The sequence below is a fragment of the Oncorhynchus kisutch genome, linkage group LG6, assembly GCF_002021735.2.
Source record: "Oncorhynchus kisutch isolate 150728-3 linkage group LG6, Okis_V2, whole genome shotgun sequence".
Classification (NCBI taxonomy): domain Eukaryota; kingdom Metazoa; phylum Chordata; class Actinopteri; order Salmoniformes; family Salmonidae; genus Oncorhynchus; species Oncorhynchus kisutch.
Window position 1 is genome coordinate 19,039,100 of NC_034179.2, and position 16,730 is coordinate 19,055,829.

General features: G+C 39.9%; 1 protein-coding gene across 2 annotated transcripts in view; it reads right to left on the reverse strand.

Moving 5' to 3' along the window:
- Positions 1–1,019: 1,019 nt before the first annotated feature.
- Positions 1,020–16,730, reverse strand: part of LOC109892462 (putative cytochrome P450 120) — a 51,295-nt gene continuing 35,584 nt past the window's right edge. The window contains exons 10-11 of one of the 2 annotated variants that reach the window (XM_020485013.2): positions 14,216–14,303; positions 1,020–1,434 (exon numbers count right to left, since the gene is read on the reverse strand). In XM_020485013.2, coding sequence (XP_020340602.1) covers positions 1,264–1,434; positions 14,216–14,303 — 259 coding nt within the window. In that variant the 3' untranslated portion in view covers positions 1,020–1,263. The remainder of the gene's footprint in view (positions 1,435–14,215; positions 14,304–16,730) is intronic. The other variant, XM_031826354.1, reaches the window with a different exon arrangement.

Consider the following 16,730-nt stretch of genomic DNA (forward strand, 5'->3'; position numbering starts at 1 on the left):
TATGTACATATTCTTTATCCCTTTACACTTGTGTGTATAAGGTAGCAGTTTTGGAATTGTTAGGTTAGATTACTCATTGGTTATTACTGCATTGTTGGAACTAGAAGCACAAGCATTTCGCTACACTCGCATTAACATCTGCTAACCATGTGTATGTGACAAATACATTTGATTTTTTATCATTCACTGTATCACAATTCCAGTGGGTCAGAGGTTTACATACACTAAGTTGACTGTGCCTTTAAACAGCTTGGAAAATTCCAGAAAATTATGTCATGGCTTTAGAAGCTTAATTTGAGTCAATTGGAGGTGTAACTGTGGATGTATTTCAAGGCCTACCTTCAAACTCAGTGCCTCTTTGCTTGACATCATGGGAAAATCAAAAGAAATCAGCCAAGACCTCAGAAAAAAAATTGTAGACTTGGGAGCAATTTCCAGACGCCTGAAGGTGCCACCTTCATTTGTACAAACAATATGGGACCACTCAGCCGTCATACTGCTCAGGAAGGAGACACGTTCTGTCTCCTAGAGATTAACGTAATTTGGTGCGATCAATCCCAGATGGAATGGAAAAATACGTGAATATATTGAATCAACATCTCAAGACGTCAGTCAGGAAGTTAAAGCTTGGTTGCAAATGGGTCTTCCAAATGGACAATGACCTCAAGCATACTTCCAAAGTTGTGGCAAAAAGACTTAAGGACAACAAAGTCAAGGTATTGGAGTGGCCATCACAAAGCCCTGACCTCAAACCTATATAAAATGTGTGGGCAGAACTGAAAAAGCATGTGCGAGCAAGGAGGCCTACAAACCTGACTCAGTTACACCAGCTCTGTCAGGAGGAATGGGCCAAAATTCACCCAACTTATTGTGGGAAGCTTGTGGAAGGCTACCCGAAATGATTCACCCAAACATTTTAAAGGCAATGCAACCAAATACTAATTGAGTGTATGTAAACTTCTGACCCACTGGGAATGTGTGAAAGAAATAAAAGCTGAAATAAATCATTCTCTCTACTATTTTTCGGACATTTCACATTCTTAAAATAAAGTGGTGACGGGAATTTTTACTCAGATTAAATGTCAGGAATTGTGAAAAACTGAGTTTAAATGTATTTGACTAAGGTGTATGTAAACTTCCGACTTCAACTGTATGACACTGTCACTATTTTCAGTCCCGTTCTGGACAATATACAGTATCACTGCTACAGCGGGGCCTCTCCTCGTCCTATCCACCTGCCTCTCAGTGTCCATGCTTTGGTCTTTAGGGTGGACCATCAGGCAGGTCTGTGGCACTGCTCTCCAGCTCCAGCTCAATGAAGCTCACCATTGGAGGGACAGTGGGCCGGGACACAGGCAACCATTTGTACTGGAGGTCCTGTGAGTAGGGGCTCAGGTCCCAATCATAGTGCTGGAGCAGGTACCCACACGCTGCCTGAAACACAAATACAGATGTCTTTCTGGTGGCAATAGAGATGTACCATAAGACACAAACATTATGTCCCTTTAAGATGCAACACATTATGTCCCTTTAAGATGCAACACATTATGTCCCGGCAGGTTAGAGCGTTGGACTAGTAACCGAAAGGTTGCAAGTTCAAATCCCTGAGCTGACAATGTACAAATCTGTCGTTCTGCCCTTGAACAGGCAGTTAACCCACTGTTTCTAGGCCGTCATTGAAAATAAGAATTTGTTCTTAACTGACTTGCCTAGTTAAATAAAGGTAAAAAAATAAATATATTTTTTAATTTTTTTAAAATTAAAAAGACGCAACACATTAAAACCCTTTAAAACACCCTTTAAAACACAACACATTATGTCCCTTTAAGACAACACATTAGGATACATGTACAATAGAGATGTCTCTTTAAGACAACACATTAGGCTACATGTACAATAGAGATGTCTCTTTAAGACAACACATTAGGCTACATGTACAATAGAGATGTCTCTTTAAGACAACACATTAGGCTACATGTACAATCGAGATGTCTCTTTAAGACAACACATTATGTCCCTTTAAGACAACACATTAGGCTACATGTACAATAGAGATGTCCCTTTAAGACAACACATTATGTTCCTTTAAGACAACACATTAGGCTACATGTACAATAGAGATGTCCCTTTAAGACAACACATTAGGCTACATGTACAATAAAGATGACCCCTTTAAAATGCAACACATTAGGCTACATGTACAATAGAGATGTCTGTTTAAGACAAGACATTAGACTACATGTACAATAGAGATGTCTCTTTAAGACAACACATTAGGCTACATGTACAATAGAGATGTCTCTTTCAGACAACACATTAGGCTACATGTACAATAGAGATGTCTCTTTAAGACAACACATTAGGCTACATGTACAATCGAGATGTCCGTTTAAGACAACACATTATGTCCCTTTAAGACAACACATTAGGCTACATGTACAATAGAGATGTCCCTTTAAGACAACACATTATGTTCCTTTAAGACAACACATTAGGCTACATGTACAATAGAGATGTCCCTTTAAGACAACACATTAGGCTACATGTACAATAAAGATGACCCCTTTAAAATGCAACACATTAGGCTACATGTACAATAGAGATGTCTGTTTAAGACAAGACATTAGGCTACATGTACAATAGAGATGTCTCTTTAAGACAACACATTAGGCTACATGTACAATAGAGATGTCTCTTTCAGACAACACATTAGGCTACATGTACAATAGAGATGTCTCTTTAAGACAACACATTAGGCTACATGTACAATAGAGATGTCCGTTTAAGACAACACATTATGTCCCTTTAAGACAACACATTATGTCCCTTTAAGACACAACACATTATGTCCCTTTAAGACACAACACATTATGTCCCTTTAAGACACAACACATTATGTCCCTTTAAGACAACACATTATGTCCCTTTAAGACAACACATTATGTCCCTTTAAGACAACACATTATGTCCCTTTAAGATGCAAAACATTATGTCCATTCAAAACACAACACATTAGGCTACATGTACAATAGAGATGTCTCTTTAAGACAACACATTAGGCTACATGTACAATAGAGATGTCCCTTTAAAATGCAACACATTAGGATACATGTACAATAGAGATGACCCTTTAAAATGCAACACATTAGGCTACATGTACAATAGATATTTCTCTTTAAGACAACACATTAGGCTACATGTACAATAGAGATGTCCCTTTAAGACACAACACATTATGTCCATTTCAGACAACACATTAGGATACATGTACAATAGAGATGTCCCTTTAAGACACAACACATTATGTCCCTTTAAGACAACACATTAGGCTACATGTACAATAGAGATGTCCCTTTAAGACAACACATTAGGCTACATGTACAATAGAGATTACCCCTTTAAAATGCAACACATTATGCTACATGTACAATAGAGATGTCTCTTTAAGACAACACATTAGGCTACATGTACAATAGATATGTCTCTTTAAGACAACACATTAGGCTACATGTACAATAGATATGTCTCTTTCAGACAACACATTAGGCTACATGTACAATAGAGATGTCTCTTTAAGACAACACATTAGGCTACATGTACAATAGAGATGTCTCTTTAAGACAACACATTAGGCTACATGTACAATAGAGATGTCTCTTTCAGACAACACATTAGGCTACATGTACAATAGAGATGTCCCTTTAAAATGCAACACATTAGGCTACATGTACAATAGAGATGTCTCTTTAAGACAACACATTAGGCTACATGTACAATAGATATGTCTCTTTAAGACAACACATTAGGCTACATGTACAATAGATATGTCTCTTTAAGACAACACATTAGGCTACATGTACAATAGAGATGTCTCTTTAAGACAACACATTAGGCTACATGTACAATAGATATGTCTCTTTCAGACAACACATTAGGCTACATGTACAATAGAGATGTCTCTTTCAGACAACACATTAGGCTACATGTACAATAGAGATGTCTCTTTAAGACAACACATTAGGCTACATGTACAATAGAGATGTCCATTTAAGACAACACATTATGTCCCTTTAAGACACAACACATGATGTCCCTTTAAGACACAACACAGTATGTCCCTTTAAGACACAACACATTATGTCCCTTTAAGACAACACATCAGGCTACATGTACAATAGAGATGTCTCTTTAAGACAACACATTAGGCTACATGTACAATAGAGATGTCCCTTTAAAATGCAACACATTAGGATACATGTACAATAGAGATGACCCTTTAAAATGCAACACATTAGGCTACATGTACAATAGATATTTCTCTTTAAGACAACACATTAGGCTACATGTACAATAGAGATGTCCCTTTAAGACACAACACATTATGTCCATTTCAGACAACACATTAGGATACATGTACAATAGAGATGTCCCTTTAAGACACAACACATTATGTCCCTTTAAGACAACACATTAGGCTACATGTACAATAGAGATGTCCCTTTAAGACAACACATTAGGCTACATGTACAATAGAGATTACCCCTTTAAAATGCAACACATTATGCTACATGTACAATAGAGATGTCTCTTTAAGACAACACATTAGGCTACATGTACAATAGATATGTCTCTTTAAGACAACACATTAGGCTACATGTACAATAGATATGTCTCTTTAAGACAACACATTAGGCTACATGTACAATAGAGATGTCTCTTTCAGACAACACATTAGGCTACATGTACAATAGAGATGTCTCTTTAAGACAACACATTAGGCTACATGTACAATAGAGATGTCTCTTTCAGACAACACATTAGGCTACATGTACAATAGAGATGTCCCTTTAAAATGCAACACATTAGGCTACATGTACAATAGAGATGTCTCTTTAAGACAACACATTAGGCTACATGTACAATAGATATGTCTCTTTAAGACAACACATTAGGCTACATGTACAATAGATATGTCTCTTTAAGACAACACATTAGGCTACATGTACAATAGAGATGTCTCTTTAAGACAACACATTAGGCTACATGTACAATAGATATGTCTCTTTAAGACAACACATTAGGCTACATGTACAATAGAGATGTCTCTTTCAGACAACACATTAGGCTACATGTACAATAGAGATGTCTCTTTAAGACAACACATTAGGCTACATGTACAATAGAGATGTCCATTTAAGACAACACATTATGTCCCTTTAAGACACAACACATTATGTCCCTTTAAGACAACACATCAGGCTACATGTACAATAGAGTTGTCTCTTTCAGACAACACATTAGGCTACATGTACAATAGAGATTACCCTTTAAAATGCAACACATTAGGCTACATGTACAATAGAGATTTCTCTTTAAGACAACACATTAGGCTACATGTACAATAGAGATGTCTCTTTAAGACAACACATTAGGCTACATGTACAATAGAGATGTCCGTTTAAGACAACACATTATGTCCCTTTAAGACACAACACATGATGTCCCTTTAAGACACAACACAGTATGTCCCTTTAAGACAACACATCAGGCTACATGTACAATAGAGATGTCTCTTTCAGACAACACATTAGGCTACATGTACAATAGAGATTACCCTTTAAAATGCAACACATTAGGCTACATGTACAATAGAGATTTCTCTTTAAGACAACACATTAGGCTACATGTACAATAGAGATGTCCATTTCAGACAACACATTAGGGTACATGTACAATAGAGATGTCCCTTTAAGACACAACACATTACGTCCCTTTAAGACAACACATCAGGCTACATGTACAATAGAGATGTCTCTTTCAGACAACACATTAGGCTACATGTACAATAGAGATGTCTCTTTAAGACAACACATTAGGCTACATGTACAATAGAGATGTCTCTTTAAGACAACACATTAGGCTACATGTACAATAGAGATGTCTCTTTCAGACAACACATTAGGCTACATGTACAATAGAGATGTCCCTTTAAAATGCAACACATTAGGCTACATGTACAATAGAGATGTCTCTTTAAGACAACACATTAGGCTACATGTACAATAGATATGTCTCTTTAAGACAACACATTAGGCTACATGTACAATAGATATGTCTCTTTAAGACAACACATTAGGCTACATGTACAATAGAGATGTCTCTTTCAGACAACACATTAGGCTACATGTACAATAGAGATGTCTCTTTAAGACAACACATTAGGCTACATGTACAATAGAGATGTCCGTTTAAGACAACACATTATGTCCCTTTAAGACACAACACATGATGTCCCTTTAAGACACAACACAGTATGTCCCTTTAAGACACAACACATTATGTCCCTTTAAGACAACACATCAGGCTACATGTACAATAGAGATGTCTCTTTCAGACAACACATTAGGCTACATGTACAATAGAGATGTCTCTTTAAGACAACACATTAGGCTACATGTACAATAGAGATGTCTCTTTAAGACAACACATTAGGCTACATGTACAATAGAGATGTCTCTTTCAGACAACACATTAGGCTACATGTACAATAGAGATGTCCGTTTAAGACAACACATTATGTCCCTTTAAGACACAACACATGGTGTCCCTTTAAGACACAACACAGTATGTCCCTTTAAGACACAACACATTATGTCCCTTTAAGACAACACATCAGGCTACATGTACAATAGAGATGTCTCTTTCAGACATCACATTAGGCTACATGTACAATAGAGATTACCCTTTAAAATGCAACACATTAGGCTACATGTACAATAGAGATTTCTCTTTAAGACAACACATTAGGCTACATGTACAATAGAGATGTCCATTTCAGACAACACATTAGGGTACATGTACAATAGAGATGTCCCTTTAAGACACAACACATTACGTCCCTTTAAGACAACACATCAGGCTACATGTACAATAGAGATGTCTCTTTCAGACAACACATTAGGCTACATGTACAATAGAGATGTCTCTTTAAGACAACACATTAGGCTACATGTACAATAGAGATGTCTCTTTAAGACAACACATTAGGCTACATGTACAATAGAGATGTCTCTTTCAGACAACACATTAGGCTACATGTACAATAGAGATGTCCCTTTAAAATGCAACACATTAGGCTACATGTACAATAGAGATGTCTCTTTAAGACAACACATTAGGCTACATGTACAATAGAGATGTCCCTTTAAGACACAACACATTATGTCCATTTCAGACAACACATTAGGATACATGTACAATAGAGATGTCCCTTTAAGACACAACACATTATGTCCCTTTAAGACAACACATTAGGCTACATGTACAATAGAGATGTCCCTTTAAGACAACACATTAGGCTACATGTACAATAGAGATTACCCCTTTAAAATGCAACACATTATGCTACATGTACAATAGAGATGTCTCTTTAAGACAACACATTAGGCTACATGTACAATAGATATGTCTCTTTAAGACAACACATTAGGCTACATGTACAATAGATATGTCTCTTTAAGACAACACATTAGGCTACATGTACAATAGAGATGTCTCTTTCAGACAACACATTAGGCTACATGTACAATAGAGATGTCTCTTTAAGACAACACATTAGGCTACATGTACAATAGAGATGTCCATTTAAGACAACACATTATGTCCCTTTAAGACACAACACATTATGTCCCTTTAAGACAACACATCAGGCTACATGTACAATAGAGTTGTCTCTTTCAGACAACACATTAGGCTACATGTACAATAGAGATTACCCTTTAAAATGCAACACATTAGGCTACATGTACAATAGAGATTTCTCTTTAAGACAACACATTAGGCTACATGTACAATAGAGATGTCTCTTTAAGACAACACATTAGGCTACATGTACAATAGAGATGTCCGTTTAAGACAACACATTATGTCCCTTTAAGACACAACACATGATGTCCCTTTAAGACACAACACAGTATGTCCCTTTAAGACAACACATCAGGCTACATGTACAATAGAGATGTCTCTTTCAGACAACACATTAGGCTACATGTACAATAGAGATTTCTCTTTAAGACAACACATTAGGCTACATGTACAATAGAGATGTCCATTTCAGACAACACATTAGGGTACATGTACAATAGAGATGTCCCTTTAAGACACAACACATTACGTCCCTTTAAGACAACACATCAGGCTACATGTACAATAGAGATGTCTCTTTCAGACAACACATTAGGCTACATGTACAATAGAGATGTCTCTTTAAGACAACACATTAGGCTACATGTACAATAGAGATGTCTCTTTAAGACAACACATTAGGCTACATGTACAATAGAGATGTCTCTTTCAGACAACACATTAGGCTACATGTACAATAGAGATGTCCCTTTAAAATGCAACACATTAGGCTACATGTACAATAGAGATGTCTCTTTAAGACAACACATTAGGCTACATGTACAATAGATATGTCTCTTTAAGACAACACATTAGGCTACATGTACAATAGATATGTCTCTTTAAGACAACACATTAGGCTACATGTACAATAGAGATGTCTCTTTCAGACAACACATTAGGCTACATGTACAATAGAGATGTCTCTTTAAGACAACACATTAGGCTACATGTACAATAGAGATGTCCGTTTAAGACAACACATTATGTCCCTTTAAGACACAACACATGATGTCCCTTTAAGACACAACACAGTATGTCCCTTTAAGACACAACACATTATGTCCCTTTAAGACAACACATCAGGCTACATGTACAATAGAGATGTCTCTTTCAGACAACACATTAGGCTACATGTACAATAGAGATGTCTCTTTAAGACAACACATTAGGCTACATGTACAATAGAGATGTCTCTTTAAGACAACACATTAGGCTACATGTACAATAGAGATGTCTCTTTCAGACAACACATTAGGCTACATGTACAATAGAGATGTCCGTTTAAGACAACACATTATGTCCCTTTAAGACACAACACATGATGTCCCTTTAAGACACAACACAGTATGTCCCTTTAAGACACAACACATTATGTCCCTTTAAGACAACACATCAGGCTACATGTACAATAGAGATGTCTCTTTCAGACATCACATTAGGCTACATGTACAATAGAGATTACCCTTTAAAATGCAACACATTAGGCTACATGTACAATAGAGATTTCTCTTTAAGACAACACATTAGGCTACATGTACAATAGAGATGTCCATTTCAGACAACACATTAGGGTACATGTACAATAGAGATGTCCCTTTAAGACACAACACATTACGTCCCTTTAAGACAACACATCAGGCTACATGTACAATAGAGATGTCTCTTTCAGACAACACATTAGGCTACATGTACAATAGAGATGTCTCTTTAAGACAACACATTAGGCTACATGTACAATAGAGATGTCTCTTTAAGACAACACATTAGGCTACATGTACAATAGAGATGTCTCTTTCAGACAACACATTAGGCTACATGTACAATAGAGATGTCCCTTTAAAATGCAACACATTAGGCTACATGTACAATAGAGATGTCTCTTTAAGACAACACATTAGGCTACATGTACAATAGAGATGTCCCTTTAAGACAACACATTATGTCCCTTTAAGATGCAAAACATTATGTCCATTTAAAACAACACATTAGGCTACATGTACAATAGAGATGTCTCTTTACGACAACACATTAGGCTACATGTACAATAGAGATATCTCTTTAAGACAACACATTAGGCTACATGTACAATAGAGATGTCTCTTTAAGACAACACATTAGGCTACATGTACAATAGAGATTTCCCTTTAAGACAACACATTATGTCCCTTTAAGACAACACTTTAGGCTACATGTACAATAGAGATGTCCTTTTAAGACACAACACATTATGTCCATTTCAGACAACACATTAGGCTACATGTACAATAGAGATGTCTCTTTAAGACAACACATTAGGCTACATGTACAATAGAGATGTCTCTTTAAGACAACACAGTAGGATACATGTACAATAGAGATGTCCCTTTAAGACAACACAGTAGGATACATGTACAATAGAGATGTCTCTTTAAGACACAACACATTATGTCCCTTTAAGACAACACATTAGGCTACATGTACAATAGAGATGTCTCTTTAAGACAACACATTAGGCCACATGAACAATCACTCTGGTCGGCAGATCATATCACTGGCCAATCTGGCTAATGAACGACAAATTACAGCGCTGCTTGTGTCGTAGAGTCTTGTTCGTCCACTGCAGAGTGGCATTTTGGCAGGATCTCTGAAGTGACCAGCTTGATGCTAACAGTACATGAGTGACAGATCGTCCTTGCCTCTCCTCTCTCTCCCGAGAGAGTGCCTTTGCCAGAGGCGGTAAGGGGGAGGGAAGGGGGAAAGATGACTCACAGCTTCTGACCTACATCCCACTGCTCTCCAGAGTCTCCTCGCTGGTCTCTGGTCACACCCAACCCATGCACTAGTCTGGCCAAAACAGAGACAACCATCCACCTCTCTAGTGATTGTGCCTCGGTAATGACCACACTGCTGCAGTTGGGATGGACCAGGTAATAAATCACAAGGATAAGGACAGAGCATGTTCAGGACAGATTCCATCAGGCTATTATTCCAATGCATGTCATTTTAAAACTTTAAAAAATGTTGATGCGTGACACTAATTTAGTGTCACACTAACATGACACTAACCCCATTTCTCTTCTCGTAATATATCCCTTCATGCTTAAAGGGAAATATATGACTGGCTTTACTTAGATATAATATATATCAACCCTTAGAGTATATCCATGAGTCTCACATCTTGTCACCTCTCATACCACTCTTATACAGTAGTAGTGTTCTTGGTTTTGCTGTAGAGAGAGAGCCCACAGATGTCAGTTCAAAACATGTCACCATCTCACTGGATTTAGATTCAAAGTGAAAAAAATACAAAATTCACTTATGTTGATGACCATTTGCAAATGCAATCAGTTTTCCACGTTGATTCAACGCAATTACATAATTTTTTGTTGTTGAAATTGGCCCAGTGAGAAAGCACTGCTGATGTGTGTGTAGGTGTAGAGGCTGCCATGTGTAAAGGAGGATGACAAATGGACTGTCCCCTCAGGGGTGGCCTGAGTTTGGGGGACTGGCCACGCTGGATTTCACTAAGCCAAACAGTGATGCCTCATCTCTTCCATGACATGAAACCGCCCTGTCACCCCCCGCTCCTCAGAATGGGTTTGTCTGGGTGCAATGTTACCGTCACTGCCCACTGCAGCTTGTTAGCAGCCTTGACATGACAAGACAGTATATCACTTCTTTATAATGCAATATCACCTAGGATTTGAACTTAAGCGTTGTGAATCTGTCTCGAGTACCACAATGGACACGTATAGGGCCTATACAGTATATACCATCAAAACCTGTTACTGGGTGTCTGTCCACAACAGGGAGGAATTGCATTCTAGTCAACATATGAGAGTAATGTATTATTACAAAACATCAACATTACTTTTATCGCTTAAGATTTTGACCTGACCAGGTAAAGTGGCTGTTTTGATACAACAGGCTCAGTACAGCTCCTCCTCTCAAACCACTGTATGTCTGTTGCCATGGTAACTATCTCAAAGATATGCTTTCTGCTCTGGCTCTGTCATCAAATATCAGTTACTCAGAGAGACACAATATCTCATATATGAGTTTGAGACCTATACAGTATTTTCCCTATAAACCTACCTACACCATAATTAAGCAATGACACAATTGATTCCATTCCATTCCAACAAACAAAACATCTAAGCCAGCTAACCAGTTCTTATAGCAGCCATATGGCCGCCTTTGTCAGTCAGCACATCTGTATGCAGCGTAAGTATAGTTCAGCATCAACTCTCCCATGATAAGATGATCAGGGTTGAGTCATCCCTCACTACAGCCTTGTCCGTCCGCCTACACTAAATCATTGAACAGGAGAAGGGAGGGTGATTATTTTCTCCTAGAAAAAAAAAGATGTATGGAAGTTGATGACGTCCGTAAGCACACACCAACTCCTCCTGTTACAATGCTGTGCCTTTGGAGTCTCTTACTGCTGCATAGTTCTGAACATCTGCAATTCCCAGGGTGAATGATGGGCTGGATGAAGTACTGTGGTGGTACCTACCGTTTATTTGACTGACAGTATCTAGTTCTATTGGATAAAAAGCAATAGAGAGTGAGTCATACTCCCTGCTGAGTGGATGGTAATCTCCCAGATCCTTGTCTATCAGTGGGCATTAGAGAGCTCAGTACAGACACTCAGTTCAGTACGTCAGAGGAAGCAGGCTGATCTGGCAGGATAACGCTGCCTTCCAAATGGCACCTTATTCCCTATATCGTGCACTATTTTTGACCAGAGCCCCATGGGCGTCACTACGGTGTCCCTATGGGCCCTGGTCAAAAGTAGAACGCTAAAAAGGGAATACGGTGCCATTTGGGATGCAGCCAGGGTAGTAGGAACCCAACCTCCTCCCTCACCGCCCCGCAGAGGCCTGATATGATCTGCCGACCAGGCCAGGGTAGTAGGAACCCAACCTCCTCCCTCACCGCCCCGCAGAGGCCTGATATGATCTGCCGACCAGGCCAGGGTAGTAGGAACCCAACCTCCTCCCTCACCGCCCCGCAGAGGCCTGATATGATCTGCCGACCAGGCCAGGGTAGTAGGAACCCAACCTCCTCCCTCACCGATCCGCAGAGGCCTGATATGATCTGCCGACCAGGCCAGGGTAGTAGGAACCCAACCTCCCTTACCGCCCCGCAGAGGCCTGATATGATCTGCCGACCAGGCCAGGGTAGTAGGAACCCAACCTCCTCCCTCACCGCCCCGCAGAGGCCTGATATGATCTGCCGACCAGGCCAGGGTAGTAGGAACCCAACCTCCTCCCTCACCGCCCCGCAGAGGCCTGATATGATCTGCTGACCAGGCCAGGGTAGTAGGAACCCAACCTCCTCCCTTACCGCCCCGCAGAGGCCTGATATGATCTGCCGACCAGGCCAGGGTAGTAGGAACTCAACCTCCTCCCTTACCGCCCGCAGAGGCCTGATATGATCTGCCGACCAGGCCAGGGTAGTAGGAACCCAACCCCCTCCCTTACCGCCCCGCAGAGGCCTGATATGATCTGCCGACCAGGCCAGGGTAGTAGGAACCCAGCCTCCCTCATGCCCCACAGGGGTCTGATATGATCTGTCGACCAGGCCAGGCCAGGCCAGGAGGACGTAGTGTGGTGTGTATGTGGGGGTTTTCACAGCTGCTGTTGTTAAAACAATTGTTGCTGTGTTGGTTTTCAGAGTGCAATTACTGGACATCATGTGTCACCACCACCGGCCGACCCTGACTGCGAACAGCAAACATGGGACATCAATATCCCTGTCAACAGGGCCTGTCTCACATCTCTCTGTGCCATAGACAGATAAGCAGAGCAAGCTCTGGTGATCAGATGCTTATGACTCCTGCCCATCTAAGCCACTGCATATATACTACCAGTACACACCACGTTATCATAGACACCAGAAACAGGAAGTGGATCCCCTCCCACCTTACTGTCATTATGGCCGCAGCACACCTGTCCTCTTTCTCACCTGCCTCCCACTGAGTGTTCCAGGTCTGGACAGACAGCGACTGTAACCCAAATGGCACCATATTCCCTTTGTAGTGCACTACTTTTGACCAGGGCCTCTGGTCAAAAGTAGAACACTATATAGGGAATAGGGTGCCATTTGGGACGCAGACAGACAGTCTCAGTCAGCGGTTGCTAGCCTGGTAATGACACCACAGAGGGCCCTGCACAGCTGGCCTTTTCTTACAAGCAGCCAATAGAACATCCACAGCAAAACTACAACATTACCCCTTTAGCCAAGAGGAATCCCTACTGAAAATCCCTGTCTCCTGAGGGATGCTTTACTTTCTGGAGAAACTGTAGACTTCAGGCACTGCAGACAGACCAGTCTAAATGGTCAGTAATGTAGGGCTTTTTTTATCAACAAATGTACATAGACCTAATAGTATTTACATTTAAAAGACATTGGTAGCGTCATGTTAAATCCATTAAAAAAAGATCAACGCTAACTTTGGTGGAGAAAAATAAAATAAGAGTGATGAGAGGAGAGAAAAGTGATTAGAGTAGAAAGATGAGGGAGGAGAGGAAAGGAGAGGAGTCACCTTGAGAAAGACGTTGTTCAGCTGGACTCCGATGCAGTTCCTGGGGCCGTTGCCTAGGCTGCAGAGGAGGTGCTCCTGTCCTGCGTTTCTAAGACAGACAACAAAGCACAGCATAACCAATCATTACATAACAGTGTTCTCTTCCCACTCTGTTTCATTTCTCTGTCCTCATATGACTAGAGCCGAGACCTCGGGGTGCTGTGGTTTGTAGCTGTCATGTCCTGCCACGGTGCAGAGATGTGAGGTGACGACCCTGGTGATTAGGTCAGCAGCATCAGGGAGTCAACAGAACAGACAATGCTATCACTACCTTTAGGAAGTAGAGCTTGCCTACCATGGAGTTCTATGTAAAGCAGTGCTATATATTCATTTCATACACAACAATGATTTGTGCCTATTCACAAATCCATACAATTGACATCATGTTATGTTGTCATAGTACAGTATATGTCCATATACAGGTGCAGGATATTAATTTGAGCCAGTTTGCTCCAGCAAGAAAATAATCCTGCAGCAACAGGACATTTTAATTGTTATGTGGATTATAATTAATTTACATTTTTGTAGTGGTTGATACATTTTTTGCAAGGGAAATTAAGTCTGAAATTTCTACATGGAAATTACAAACTTCAGAAGCCTTTTAAAACCTCAAATACACTATACGTTTAAAATGTCCTGCATTGCAGGAAAGTTCTCCTCCAACAGGGTGATCAATTTAAGATCCTACATCTGTAGCTGTTGGACTGACAGCAGGAACTTACTTACTCGTCTCTGCACCACACACATTAACTAACATGTTTTTGATATAATTCTCTTTCTCCACTCGCATTACAGGAAGGAATTAAGTGGAGTGAGAGAGAAGAAACATATTGGCTTTGCTCTGAGACAGGATTATGGACTAATGCACTAAGTGGACAGAGATGAAGTGCAAGTTCTGAGTGTCTGGCTTCCAGAATCATGCAGAGCTGTGTTTCCGACCAGATCATCGGATCCTGTGGTCAGTTTCAACAATGTTATTCTAATGTGTGAAATGGTTTTCCATCCCCCTTGTTGTGCTTCCTGGGAGTAATGCAACTGTGATAATGTAAACCATTTTGAACAAACATACTTGCAACAGAGTGTAGGGAAATATATACAGTATGTTCATGTAAGTATTTTCTACACTCAAGCTGACATAAAGGCACCCAATAAATAAGTGTTGCCTCCCCTTCTCTATCACTGTGTACCAGGGATGCAGTCAGTCACTATGACGCAGGGAGGGGGTCCAACACTCTGCTATGAGTCACACCTGCAGATGACTGACATATCAATCACCTCAGGGGTCAAGCATATCACAGTCTCCAGAAAGCAATATAGAAGAGGTTAAAAACCCACACAAACAATAACTGAATGTATAAAACCGTCATTGTTCAGTCAGAATGACTACTGTTTAGAGTGTCTGAGTCTTTAGAATGTATGCTTGTTCAAAATGTCTGCATGTTTAGTTACAGTAGAATGTCTGATTTTGTACATGCGTTTAGATCAGTATGTTTATCGTCGTTATTAAGGTCAGCTTCCGGAGGAGGACGTGCACACTGCATGTGGCGTAGACAGGCACATAACGCGATTCCTGCACCTGGTGATCAAGCCTCGTTACATAATGGTGACCAATGTTCAAAGCCACAGTAATATCAGACATGCACATTTCCTAAATTAAACAATGTCATGATTAATACATATCTGTAGCAGTGACCCGCTCTGTGACTCACTGTGTGCTCAGAGAGGAAGGGCAGCTTTTGAGTCCTCTGAGCTCAATGTTCAAATTGGTTTATACATATGGTATATGGTGTCCCCATCTGAATAACATGCTGATTACGATGACATGATGAATAGAAAATAGATAAACGCACAATATTCTTTGTTAAACTATATATTGTCATATCTAATCAAATCTTGTTGGTCGTGTACACACACAATATATATATATACATACACATATTTTTTATTTTTTACCTTTATTTTACTAGGCAAGTCAGTTAAGAACAAATTCTTATTTTCAATGATGGCCTAGGAACAGTGGGTTAACAGCCTGTTCAGGGGCAGAACGACAGATTTGTACCTTGTCAGCTCGGGGATTCGAACTTGCAGCCTTTCGGTTACTAGTCCAACGCTCTAACCACTAGGCTACCCTGCCGCCCCGGCACATATATACATACATACAGTGGGGCAAAAAAGTATTTAGTCAGCCACCAATTGTGCAAGTTCTCCCACTCATTTTCTGTCAACTATGACAGACAAAATGAGAGAAAAAAAATCCAGAAAATCACATTGTAGGATTTTTTATGAATTTATTTGCAAATTATGGTGGAAAATAAGTATTTGGTCATTAACAAAAGTTTATCTCAATACTTTGTTATATACCCTTTGTTGGCAATGACAGAGGTCAAATGTTTTCTGTAAGTCTTCACAAGGTTTTCACACACTGTTGCTGGTATTTTGGCCCATTCCTCCATGCAGACCTCCTCTAGAGCAGTGA